Here is a 14501-nt window from a genome sequence, read left to right as displayed (position 1 = left end):
AATTCTCATTGTTTAGAAAACTCTGACTTGGTTACACAGATGTTACAAAGATACAGATACAGTTATGAAATACAGTTACAAATACATCCAGTATAGGGCAGTTTAAATCCGTATGATTTCAGTTCACAAAAACCAGAACGGCTGTTTCAGAGTTGTTTGGTAATATTCTTCAGTTTTGACAGTTTCAACACATAAGCAAAATTTTCCAAGGAAGAAAAATGAAAGCTTTATTGGCTTTAAGGGAGAGCTGCTATTAAGAAGCAAAAGACACGGACCAATAACGGTAAATGCTATATGCATTTGGTGTTTGCAGGCTTTGGGGGTTTTATTAGCCAAACACTGGAAATCAATCTTTAAATCAATGGTTCTCAACCTAGGCTGATTCTGCCCCCATAAAGGACATTTGACAATGCTTAGAGACATTTTTAGTTGTCACAGCTAGGAACACGATACTGGCATCTAGTGGGGAAAGGCCAGGGATGCTGCTAAACATCCTACAACACACAGGATAGTCCCTCACAGCAAAGAATTCTGCCATGGTCCACAATGTCATTAGTGCTGAGGTTGAAAAACCAGGTCCTAGATATAGAACTAAATATTCATAGTGATTTTATTTCTCTCTGTTTATATCCAACTGTATACCAGAAAGGATTTGAGGTAATCTGAGAAGACATGCAACTCAATAAAACGGGGAAAGTGTGTGTGTGTGTGTGTGTGTGTGTGTGTGTGTGTGTGTGTGTGTGTGTGTCTGTGTGTGAAAAATAAGATTGGGGAAAAAGGTAGAAATTGAAATAATATATCTCAAAGGATATGTGTGTGTGTGTGTGTGTGTATATATATATATATATATATATGTATATATATATGTAAAGAAATGGAACTTTAAGCAGCCATCAATATAAAATTTTAGCTCTACAAAAGATTTGAGTTTATCAGTGTGGTTCTCAGCTCTAGCTATGCATCAGGAATCACCTGTGAATATATAAAAATTTCTCCTCAGAGATTCTAATTTCATGGCTCTGTGTTGTGGTCCTGGCATGTGGGGTGTTGCAAAGCTCCTGGTCAGTTAACCTGTTTCTAGATAACTCTATCTCTAAACCAGTGGTTCTAAAACTCTGGCTCTACGTTAGACTTATCAGGGAGGTTTTTAAAAATACTGATGTCTGGGACCCAACCCAGACATCAAGCCAGACTAATTAAATCACAGTTTCTAAGGTTGGAGCCTGGGCATCAATAAAAGCTCTCCCAGTGATACTAATGTTTCTAAACTCTCTTGGATTCTAATGCCTTCCCTGTTTGTTTGCTTATCATCTTATTTTCTACCTTAAATTGGAAAAAAATACAAAAATATCACATAGTAAAAACTGACTCCCTGCCAATCAATTCTATTAAAGAAAGAAAAGCAAATTTGTTGTATATCAAAAGTAGCATTGGCATTTTAGCTGGAACTGCTCAGTTATGTATCTAATAGGAAGACATGAAAATTAACTGTTAAAATGAACATTGTTCTTTTTCTTTTCAAATACTGTTCCCCAACTTTGTACATAGATTAAATCACCTTCAATTATAAAAAAATAATTTAACAATTTCCAATTTTTTTTTTAATTTTTAAATTTCAATGGAAAGAAAATCACACAGGAAAAAATCCATAACATATAATATTAAAATATTATTATATTCCCCCTAAAAACTCCTTGAGAAAGAGCCTTTCTTTCTTATTCAACTGTACATCCCCACTTGAGCGCTTCAATAAAAATTCGTTCAGTGGATACCTAAATCAGTCACTACTCTTTCATCCACTTTCTATCTCTCAAAATACACTGTTTTGGGCTTCCCTGGTGGCGCAGTGGTTGAGAGTCCGCCTGCCGATGCAGGGGGCACGGCTTCGTGCCCTGGTCTGGGGGGATTCCGCATGCCGCGGAGTGGCTGGGCCTGTGGGCCATGGCGGCTGGGCCTGCACGTCCGGAGCCTGTGCTCCGCGACAGGAGAGGCCACAATAGTGGGAGGCCCGCGTACCGCAAAAAAAAAAAGTACACTGTTTTCTCTTGGCCCTATTCTTATTCTCAGATTTGTGTGCTTATAACACTGTTATTGTTTTGCTCAAATTTTAATGAAGCATCTAGAGGGAAAGGAGATACATATGAATGCTTGGTTTGCCCTCTTGAATTACAAGTCCATGACATTCTTCAAACTCACTTTTGTCTTCAGTTACACTTTTGGGTTTTCTTTGGTATTCTCAAGCTCCCATCTTCTTATGCGCATTTCTTAAATGTTGGTTTTCCTTAGTATCTTAGGCTTTCTTACGTTCTCAAATTTCACACTCTCTCTTGATGAGTCATCTACTCCCATGACTGCAGGCACCAACTATATGATGTTGGAAGCCCAGACCTATTCACTGGACTCTAGATTTCCACATACAACTAGTAATTAGATGTTTCCACCTGGATGACTTGCAGGACTTCACACTCCTCGTACTTAAAATGAGGCATAACACCTTCCCTCCTTTGTTCTCATTCTCAGTGAATGGTATCATCACCAATGAGTTTCCCAAGTCATTCTTGAACTTACACATTCTCTCACTGCCCCAAATATGGGGTACCCACTATTTCAAATATTTTCCTCTAAACCAGCAGCATAGCACTCTCCAGAAACATGTTAGAAATGCAAGTTCTTGAACCTCAGCCCAGACCTACTAAACCTGTATCACCGGGAATGGGGCCGAGAAATCTGTATTTAAACAACCTCTGAAAGTGGTCCTGATGCAGGCTTAGGTTTGATGAACACTATCCTAGAAGACTCTAAGGCTGGGTGCCTGCCTGCCTATCTCTCTAGTATCATCTCTTACTGGTAGTTGGAAATTTTATTAATAGTAATAACTCTCTTTATCGATGTCAAGCCTTTTTTGCCTTAAGGTTTTATTAACTATATATATTTATTAATATAATGCTAAAATGGCTATATTAACATTAATTTCATTAGTATTTGCCCAATAAATCTCTTTCCATCCATTTACTTTTAACTTTTATATATCCTTATGCTGTTTTTGTTTTTTAAATTGTCTGACGATCTTTGTAATTTAACTGATGGGCTTAGTCCCTTTACTCAATTGAGATTACTGGTTTATTCAGGTTTATATCAATTACCTTATTTTGTGCTATTTGTCTCATTTATTATTGTCCCCTTTAGATTAAACAACATTCTTTTTCTTTTTTTAAATTGGAAGTTATATATTCTGTTTCTTTCATTTTTATTTCTTTTGTCTGTTCTCTTAGCAGCTACCCTGGAAATGTCAGCATGTATATCTAGCTTAAAGTCTAAGGTTAATCACCATCTTTACCCACCTCTAGAACACCAGAACATGTGGAGTCTGATCACTACGCTTATGATATGCATTTGTTGATTAGGATTTTGTGTATGTGAGGGGGAGGTGGATGGGAGGTACATATAAACCATATTGTAATATAATCTGTGCTTATTTAAATTTTCTAAAACTTTGCTGGGTTTTGTTCAATATTCCTTTTTCCATCACATCTTCCTTCTGAAATCATTATTCTTACTGAAAAACATAATTTAGAATTTCTTTACTTATAGAGGGTCTGTTGGCAGTGAACATTCTCAGTATTTGTCTTAAATATTACTGTTTTGCCCTAATTTTTTGAAGATGTTTTTGCTAGAGATATAACTCTAAGTTGATAGATATTTTCTCTCAACTTTTAAAAGATATTTCACTGCTATCTAGTTCTCATTTTACTGTTAAGAAGTCAGCTCTCAGTTTAATTAACTTTCCTTTAAAAGTAATCTGCTTTTTCTCATTGCCTACTTTCAGGCTCTTCTCTTTTTCTTCGGCATTCCATCATTTCAACATCAAGTTCCAGGTGTTTATTTCCTTTCATTTATCCTGAAATTCACTGGGATTCCTGAATATTAGGATTTTTGCCTATAGATGAAGTAATACTAAGTGAAAAAAATGAAAAACTAAGTCAGGAAGCAAGTCATGATCAGCATGAATCTGACAACGTTGGAAGCAGAAATGCTAAGCCAACGGTCACTTCCTGCGACTTTTAAAAGCTAAAAAAAAAAAAAAAAAAAAAAAAATTGTTACTTAGGAAGTAATAGGTCAAGCCTAGTAATTTTAACAAGTTTCAGCAGATTGAATTAGGATTTGCTAAGTATGCAGTAGCTAAAGTGTAGGTACTGCCTAAGGAGAATCTCATAGATGCAAGGTGTCAGACCCCAAAGAAATAGACTTCTAGAAAATTCAAATCATCTTGGAAAAGGAAGACCAACCAGACTCCTTGGCCCTTTAACAATCATACTTCCAGGACTTATACAGCTGAATTCATCTATCATCAAGAATATGTCCATTAACTCCTAGTTTCTTTTTTGGAGCTAGACCACTGTGGACAAAAACCTCAAGGTGGAACTCAGTTACACTTTTCAGATCTATTTCTCACTCAGCTATTAATTTTATCAACTGTGCCAGTAGTCTCAGAAAAACTAACCATCCCCCAAATTCTCTAGATTGGGAATAAATATCTCAGCCTATGTAGCAGGCTTCGAGGCAGCCCTAGTGTATGAAAGCTAAGCAGTTGTTTAAAAAGAATGTACTAGGACATTTCAGTTTAGCTTCATCCAAAGTTCAATCTCTCTAAGTATAACAATTATGGCTTTGCTATAAGCTATGAGAATAGGTATCTCTTTGATGTCTGTACCACTAGCCATTCTGTTAAACTATTCCATTTTTAAAAGTTGGACACTTGATTCCTCATTCTTCTTTTGGGTCTCAGAATTCTAAGCCATATAATTTCTCCTTGGGTTAAAAACAAAAATGGAGGAGATTTTCTTGTTTCAACCAGCAACCCAATCCCTCATTCACAAACACGTGCTGAATGGATTCCGCATTCCTGAGTATACTTTGGCAAACATCTCATCAGCAGAGTAGTTCACAGTAACTCTTCCATCAGTGGGGCTTTTTCCTACAGCTAAGTCCTGTTTCATTGGAACAAACCTCCTTCCATGAAACTACACCCAGATCACTATGTTCCTTCTCCTTCTCACTCCCACATCCCATTTACAAGTGAGTCCTCTCCTCTGTTTTAAAATGATATCAGACAAGTGTACAACGTAAAGATCGTAACTGCTGAATTGTTTCACGAAACTATGAAGGCTTGCATGGATTTGCTTAATAGCTCAAAGTGAGTTACTACATGAAAAAAGACAAGCCCCCAGACTTTTCCATTTTCAGTTCTATAATAGGTGGCATTTGCCAACATCCTTTACACAATGAGGCAGCCACAAGGCCTGATACACGTTGGGATGTTTAAAGATTGGGAGTCATAGTACTGATTACTTTCCTTGGGACTGTTACACAAGTTATTCAACCATTCAAGATCTAACTTTTCCTATATGTAAAAGGAATATGTTAATCACTAAAGTTTCCTTCAGCCCTAGAATTCTGTATCCCATCAGAGTTTTTAAAAAGGGAGAAGGAACAGAAACAGGTGCACAGTTCCACATATCTTACCTACCCATTTTCAGCAGCACTAACTATGAAGGGCTGTTTAGAGAAGTCTCTCGCTCTCGCCAAACACGTCACTGAAGCTGAATGACCAAAAAGAAGTTCTTTGGCCGAAATCTGAAAATGATGAGGGTAAGTTTTTAAATAGCTGTAAACTTTTTAGTAGAAGAATATAACATGACATTATATAATTATTCATAATTCTAATTAGGAATGCTGTTATATTATGTTTTTGCTGTACATAAGTTTCAGGAAAACTGATATATGGCATATCAAAATCCCCAGGATAATAAACTTCTAGGTAAAGGAACTGTGTTATACACATTTTTTTTGGTTTTGGTTTTGCATCTGTCATGAAACCTAGATGATTGCTGGACCTGTTTTACAACATCTAGGTTTTGAATACAAATAAATCAGTGTTGACATTTATTACGCACAAAATGTGCCTCAAACAATAGTAGCATATTTATGTGCAGATTTCAGAATTCAGAAATGAGTTTACAAAATAATGCAGAGAAAATATTACCCTTTTTGTAACCATTATAACGCCTTATTTGAATTCCTGCCTCAGAAATAGTAAAAATTAACTTATCCACATTAGAAATAAAATTTTAACTAAGCCAACTTAGTTAAAATGCCATTGCAAAATGCCAACTTTTTCTCCTATGTGTGAATTTTAAAAATGACACCAAGGACTAATTCTTCCATTATCTCATGTGTGAAAGGAATCTGTTCCTCATAATCCAACCATAACAATAAGAACAAATTATTTCATAACATAACTGTTCTCTGCCTTCCTCTTATTTCTATATTAATCAGAATTATTTCTTTAAAAGATCTGTTATCAGAATAAAGTTCTAGTGCTACATAGAGCATTTTGCAGTTGGTTCTAATCACTTACAATCCAAGTTCTCTACATTCCTCCTGGGAAAAACAGGTTCCATCTCAGAAAACAACATATTATCTTTCCCTATCATCACACTTGGGAAAGCGTAATTCTATGAATTTAACCCTTGTCCTATATATTACAGGCCAAATTAAGCAATGAATCAGGGCAAATCAAAGATACTCCTCCTCCAGAGAAAATCCACTATGGACAAAATGTCAGAAGAGAACACCATTGCCTTTCATATGAAGTCTTCATTCTGCTACTAAATCTTCACATGTAGTTGAATGAGCTGTGACAATTCACTATAACCTCCTCATTTTATCACACATTCTGCTGTGAAGAATAACAAAAACCTCTACAATCACGCCTAGTCGTTGCCATGATGAAATCCAGGAAAACTTTACTTCTATTCGTGGGCTCCACCTTTATGAAGCATTGGTCCCCCTAACTCCCACCATAGCACAAATAGAAAAGGGAAAAGAACACACAACTTGATGAGCATATACCATATTCCAGGCACTCATGCAACTATGAACAGGGTTTAATCCCCATTTCACAGTTGAGGAAATTAGGGCTTGAAGAATAGAAGTCATTTGCCCAACACTACAGAGTCGGTAAATAACAGACCTAGATTTTGACCAAGACCTTTATTCTTTTTCTCTACTCAACATTGCTGTTCTTCATTTTGTCACTGTTGTGTTTCCTTCTGAGTATAAAACAGGAAGAAAAATAGAACATACCGATACTATAAGAGAATATACCTGAGAGAATGTTCAGAGTTCACCTTTTGCTATGCTCACAGGTATGATGAATGCCAGCAATCAATACCAAAAGGCCCAAGTGACGAAGTTCCTAGCATGGGACTTGCAGAAGCTCCCCATTGGCAGACCTCACAAAGTTTTGGGGAAAGCACAGGGCTTTGGGAGTCAGACCCTGAGCCTGGAAGCAGAATGCTTAACCTAGATACGTGATGAGCAGCCCAGGACAGGGAGACATTTATTCTCCAGCTCCCCTGCACCCCGCCGTCCCACCACCCATGGACAGGGAAAGTCTGAGATGTGTACACAATCCCCTAATGAATGCTTGGATACTCCAAGATGTACAGACCTTAAATCAGCTTCTTTCCCTCCCTATTCCTATTCTCTAATCCTCTCTATTTCTTATACAGAAACATGATACTCTCATTCTAGCAGTCCTACCCATCACCCAAACCCCAAATCTGGAAGGTATCTTTGGCTGTTCCTGCGCCTTTAGCTCACAACCAACTGGTTTCTGAGTTCTGTCCATACTCTCCTCTTAATATCATTCCAGGTTTCATCTCCTCTTCATTCCCATTGCCACTGATTTAGTTCATAGTCAAGAACTTTCCTGACTACATTACTGTAGAAGCCTTCTGCCCAAAGTCCCTGGTAGTATGGGACTTACCTCATCTCCTTCCCCCTTCAATGTGCCCTTAATACCAAGTGATATTCTAAATTACAAATATAATAAAATAGTATTATGTCATCTCCTCAAAATCCCTTAATATTACCACTGCTTTAAATTAGCACAAAGTGTTAGCGATTGCTAGTTAAAAAAAAAAAAAAATCTAATCTCCTCAGCATGTTAGATTCCACGTTGAGTCTGCTCTGTCCTTTCCAGATGTGCCTATCACCTCTAATTTGCCCTTTATGTTCCAGGTCTGCTCAACTACTTTCACCAGTTCCCTGAAGGCAAAATAGTCCCGCCCTCCACACACACACTTATCATTCTGTCTGCAGTCTCCTCCCACCTGCTTTTCCTGTTCAAGTCTGATACATCCTTTAGAATTCAGCTCAGGTATCACCCTCAGAAAGTCTTTCCCTTGAAGAGCACACTTCTCACCGATTAGGATGGCTATTAAGAAAACAGCAACAGCAATAGAAAATAACAAGTGTTGGTGAAGATGTTGAGAAAATGGGAACACTTGCACACTGCTAGTGGGAATACAAAATGGTGCAGCCACTGTAGAAAACAGTTTAGCAGTTCCTCAAAAATGTTAAAATAGAACTACCATATAATCCATCAGTTCTACTTCTAAGTACAGCCCAAAAAAGTGAAAGCAGGGACTCAAACATATGTTTATACACCCAGGTTCATGGCAGCATCGTTCACAATGGTCAAAAGGTTTGGAAGCAATCCAAATGTCCGCTGAGGAATGGATAAACAAAATGTGGTATATAAATACAATGGAATGTTATTGAGCCTTAAAAGGGAAGGATATTCTGACTTATTCTATAACATGTATGAGGACATTGTGTTTAGTGAAATAAGCCAGTTGCAAAAGGATAAATACTGTATGACTCTACTTATATAAGATACAAAGTAAGGTCAAATTCACAGAGACAGTGTGTATCCCACCACTTTACAGCTTCCTAATTACATGTCTGTCTCCTACACTAGACTCTGAGAAACCTGAAGGAGGAATCTACACCTGTGACAAAAAGCATCTGTGTAGTTCGTCTAATGACTGCATAAGTGAGTGTCCTTAGGTTTGTTTTTCCACTTTATTTGGTGATGAGTGAGCGTTTAAGACCACAGACCGTGATTATTCTCTTACCTAAACCCTTTTGGAGAGGGGAAGAAGCTTTCCACATTTAGTACAAGGAAGAAAGAAAGAGCTCCCAGTTCATTTTACACCCCACCTCCCTGCAGTGTCCTTCTCCCCTTCCTACTGTCTTCCCCTGCTATGCCCATCGGCCCCAAGCTGCCCTACAGCCACTCAATCAACCACGTGGTCATAACCTCTCTTAAAATCTCTCTTGTCTTCAAGGCCTCTGTTCTTCTTCCTCTGGCTGAATTATTCCTTTATCTATATATTTTAAAACAAAAATCAAATTAAACTACTAAGCATTAAAATATCAGTGATGGAACACCCACTTGACTATCTTACAGATACCAAGAGGATTTGTTGAGAACTCAAAAATGCCCTGATTTTTTGAAAAGCCTAGAATCTTCCCTGCTAATAGTTGACCCATTGTCATGTAGGGGCAAGATTCAAAGGAAAACTAAGAGAAGGTGTTCATTCTTTCTGGTCCTATGATTAGCCCTAGAAAATCTTAAGGAAAACTCTTATGTGGAAAATCTCACACCCATACTCATCAATATCTTACTTGTGTTACTAACTTTTTCACAATGTCCTCACAGTGAACTTCCAAAACATAAAACTAATCCAATCTCCTTCTTAAGTCTTCTCAATGATTCTTCTTGTTCCTTACACCCCTGCCAATCTGATTCCCATTCCCACCTCATATTTCTAACTGTGATTTCTCAATATCAGCAACTATTAGAATTTGGGGTGGAATAATTTTTTTGCTGTGAGGGGCTGTCATGTGCACTACGGAATGTTTACAGCATCCCGGACCTCTGCCCACTAGATGCCAATAGCATCGCCCTTCCCATTGCTCTAACCCCGAGCAGAAGACTTGCTCCTAAGAAAAGCATGAAATAACTATTCCCACTGAAGATGAAGTACAGACTGACCCCCACAAAGAGCACCCTGTATTATAACATAACTGCACCGGCAGTTACTAGCCTATGTCCTTCCTCTACGACACTGCGACCAGTTGGGCAGCCAGTACCAGGTCTTCTCATTCACGTTTGAACTCAGGTTCCCACCGTACTGCCTAACTTATAAAATGCAACCAATAAATGCATGTTGAATAAATACCAGGAACATACGTAAAAAGATATAGATGCTAGGATTCCAAATTTCTTAAGCTTATAGCAACCTACATATTACAAGACAACTACTTCAGCCAGGAAACACTACACTCCAACATTAAAAAAAGTAGCAAGATAGTTTAAGCCATTTAGGATCTTAAGTTTTGACTGTAAGAGATAATAAAGGCAAGGGCCAATTTCAAAGCTCAGCTGTTGCAATAATACCCAGTCCTTCTTTTAGGAATGTTCATAAACATTGAGCTGAGCTGGTCTGCTTGCAGTTTTTGGCAGTCCTGTAGTGTAACTGCTCAGTGATGACAGATGTTAATTAATTACACTATAAAACAGAATTACAATTAATTGTTAATTTAGGTTTTAAAGTGACAAACTTTAAAGGCTAAAAATAGTCTTTGATCTTTAAAAGGCTTCCTAATGAGGGCAGTATACTTTAAGTACATCATTAGTTTAAGTGTTCAAATTAGGTCTAGAGGCTCCTAGAGCTAAGCAAATATCTATTCCAATATGTTAAATGTTTATGAGTTGGGACAAGGACAATTAATTGCTAATCAATGGGCCAAATCCTAGGTGAGGTCAGGTTCTGAAATAGGAGGACGACAATAGTAAATTGGATTTAGAGCTTTTCGATGTGACCTGTAAAAATCACAGGCAAGCAGAGACTAAAAGAATGGCAAGAAGGGGCTTTCCTGGTGGCGCAGTCGTTGGGAGTCCGCCTGCCGATGCAGGGGACACGGGCTCGTGCCCTGGTCTGGGAAGATCGCACATGCTGCGGAGAGGCTGGGCCCGTGAGCCCTGGCCGCTGAGCCTGCGCGTTCAGAGCCTGTGCTCCGCAAAGGGAGAGGCCACAGCAGTGAGAGGCCCGCGTACCGCAAAAAAAAAAAAAAAAAAAAAAAAGAATGGCAAGAAGGCCAAACTGGCAGAAACACCCAGATAATTTAAATATTACTCATTTAGTTAATAGTGGTTTTCAAGGGTGCCCTTTGTTTAGATTAATGAGCCATAACTTTTAGAATTATACTTACATGTGCGTACTTCAGTTACTTAAACATGTAATTCAGGATAAAAAATAGTAAAACTCAGCATAGCTTAAAGGATGATAACACTTAACTGGTAGCTAAGATTGGTGCTATTCATAATATAATTTTCACATATGATCTTGATCCATCATATAATACTTCATTTTTCCAAATTCAAAAGTAAAACCCATTTATTACTTTGGTAAGTACCTTTTTAACAACCATGCAAAACTTCCACTGTCATTGCAGGTATAAAAAGCACGCTGTGTTTACTTTATGAGCTCTATCTGCTTCAATAGTAATAGTTTTCACTAACCTTTAGTTCAGATGAGAGATTCCAGAGGCAGAGTTGACCCTCTTGACTTCCTGTCACAAGCATTTGCTGGTCATCAGTGATCATGATGGCAGTGATGCTGTGAGGAGGTGCCTTCCTTCCCCAGAGTGCCACCGCCTGTAGGGAGGACCTCATGGTAAAGGAATCCTGGACACATAGAGATGGGAAGACGTGTACACAGTTATCATTTGTAAATTTTGAAAATTGATCATCTCATAAATGTTTATGATGACACAAACTTGAACAATGTGTTCTCCGAGAGCTGTGGAGAAAGGTGTGTCCCCGTCAAATAGAGAAGAATGTAGTCAGACATTGAAATTACCATGCCCATTGTTAATTAGTCAAAGAAGAATGATTTTTATTCCAATTCTTGATGATTGATGCTAACCAAGAGAAGGATAGGAATAGTCTACCCACCCCACACCCAGCTCTGACTATCACACCAAAGTCCAGCTAGGCCTTTCAAGAAGAATAGAGTTATCTACACACTATAATTTGAAGACAACTTTGCAGACTCTCTTTCCCCAGAAATGTCACCTCATCTAAGTAACAAATATCTGAACTTTGCTATTAAAAAGTAAATATTTTTGTAAGCGTATTAAAATCCTTAATAGTCATAAGATTCCTGACACATCCAAATAAGAAAACAAAAAGCACAAAGGTCAAACCACAAGAAATCAGATCTCAACCAGAGTTCATCGTGAACAGTCCAGATTGCTAAATGTAGTAAAAACAGATCTGGTATTCAGAGACCTAGATATAGGGCTGCTTTACTACTTATTACCTTTATTTCCATATTATAACAGTTGTATGCAGTAAAATAAGGATACCATCACCTACATTGCCTACATCTCAGTATTCTTATGGGGAATAAATCCAGCGATGCAAATAAAAGCATGTAGGTATAATTATACGTACTATGCTATCATTATACTACTCATAAACTATAATCTAGAATTTCAGGCAAGAAATGGCTTTGGGGATCATTAATCTGATCCCCCTCACTTACAAGAAAACTAACAATGAGAAATAGATAACTCTTGGGATCAGTTCTAATTCTGAGATTCTGAGAGACTAAGCAAGTACAGTGAGAATAAGTAACAGATTACAAGGTTGCACATCTCAGAAGTCACGTTTTTCAGACTTTCTCTCTCTCTTTTTTTTTTTTTTTCGGCAGAAAAATTTTAAAATTAGCCCCAGAAACTTGGTGCTTTGCTATCAACAGGAGAGAGAGAGTAAATCCATGTTTTCTGAGACCCTGTACAATTCCCCAGAAATGTCTAATCAAAAATAAACCTCAGGGGCATCCCTCATGGCGCAGTGGTTAAGAACCTGCCTGCCAATGCAGGGGACATGGGTTCTAGCCCTGGTCCGGGAAGATCCCATATGCCCCAGAGCAACTAACCCCGTGCGCCACAACTACTGAAGCCCGCGCACCTAGAGCCCATGCTCCGCAACGAGAGAAGCCACTGCAATGAGAAGCACGCAGGCTGCAACTAGAGAAAGCCCACGAGCAGCAACAAAGACCCAACACAGCCAAAAATAAAATGAATAAATTAAAATAAATAAACCTCAAAGGACAAAACAGTCTATTGTAGAATCTTTAAGCTAGAGGAAAAGTCTGTGATGTGGAGAAGAAAGGCATGCCTTTGACAGAAGTATACTGTCCCATTTCAAATAATTATATGTCTAGACAAGTTGTAAAATCTTTGAAAAGGGATTATAAACCTCTAACACAGCCCCCAATTTATAATTATATTCCAAATTTGAGTGCCTGAATGATATTTTGGAATGTCTAAAACAAAACTATGGATAGATGTTTGCAGGCCCTTAAATGATTTCTAAATCTGGCTTAATTGAAAACAATTTAAAATAAACAGTTCCATTGGAGGGAAAAAAATGGACATTAAAAAAGAAACATTTCCACAGACAGGGATAAAATTACAGACTATATTATAAAGGTCAAATAAATTTCCCTCATTTGGATCTAGTCACAGTACCAAGTCACAGTACTAAGTACAACATTTTAGATTCTGATATTGTATTTTGTTACTTATATAAGGAATATGATCAATATTTATTATATAATCAATATAGCTATCAAAATAATTATATAAACACACACATATACACACATACAAACTTTACTCTTAAGTGACTTTCAGATAATTTCTACACAAGTTTTTGACTGCAGCCTACCAAAATATCACAATGAATTCTTAGAATGAGATAAATGGCCTTCAAGAAGCTCACAGCCTGCAGGTAGAATACCTATGTAAATGAATTACTCAATTATGTAGCTGTATATATATATCCCCAATTTTTCTGAAGTGGCTTTATTACTATGTAACATCACAGTACAATGCTCTGGACATGTATAAGTGCTATACAGATAAGAGTGAGGTGTGACCTATAAGGGATAGCTGGTGTTCCATCAGCTTTCCCATCCTTTTGATTTTTGTCCCTTTCTTCAAAAATAGTCTCTCAGAACCCCTTTCATATACATATTTATTATTTTGTTATTTTTGAATAGTATAATGAAAAATAATTTTAAGAAAAATCATTATTTTAGATCTAGTAATTATTAAAGTAGGTATTATAAAGCTGGTTTTGATACAATTTAATTATATATAAAGACAAATTCAATTTATACCTAAGAATGAAAGACATAATATTAAATTTAGATGTGTTATTTTAATGTTATACATTTAAATATAGATTGAAATTTAGGTACATATCAAAAAAGACCAAAATTGCATTCGTGACATAATGCTTGGATTTCCTACCTTTTATGGTTAACAAAGTCAAATGTTCATTTTTATAATTTCCACATTTTGTTTTTCTGAATAAGAGAGAAGGTTTCAGACTGTTATTTGCAAATGGTATTTAGTCATTCAAAATACATGAAGTTTGTAGATATTTTTCCTTTCTAGAAAAAGCCGTATTCAATAAGATCATTATGATTCCCCCCCCCCATTTTTTTTTTTTTTTTCTGGTACGCGGGCCTCTCACTGTTGCGGCCTCTCCCGTTGCAGAGCACAGGCT

The 14501-nt window shown here is 37.3% G+C and overlaps 1 protein-coding gene across 1 annotated transcript in view; it reads right to left on the bottom strand.

Annotated features, from left to right (window-relative positions):
- Positions 1 to 11591, bottom strand: part of WDR72 (WD repeat domain 72) — a 189525-nt gene extending 177934 nt beyond the window's left edge. The window contains exons 1-2 of the mRNA XM_060003747.1: positions 11439 to 11591; positions 5529 to 5635 (exon numbers count right to left, since the gene is read on the bottom strand). Of these exons, the coding sequence (XP_059859730.1) occupies positions 5529 to 5635; positions 11439 to 11591 (260 nt within the window). The remainder of the gene's footprint in view (positions 1 to 5528; positions 5636 to 11438) is intronic.
- Positions 11592 to 14501: the final 2910 nt, after the last annotated feature.

This window comes from Delphinus delphis, chromosome 2 (assembly GCF_949987515.2).
Source record: "Delphinus delphis chromosome 2, mDelDel1.2, whole genome shotgun sequence".
Taxonomy (NCBI): Eukaryota; Metazoa; Chordata; class Mammalia; order Artiodactyla; family Delphinidae; genus Delphinus; species Delphinus delphis.
This window is presented reverse-complemented; position numbering and strand designations above follow the sequence as displayed.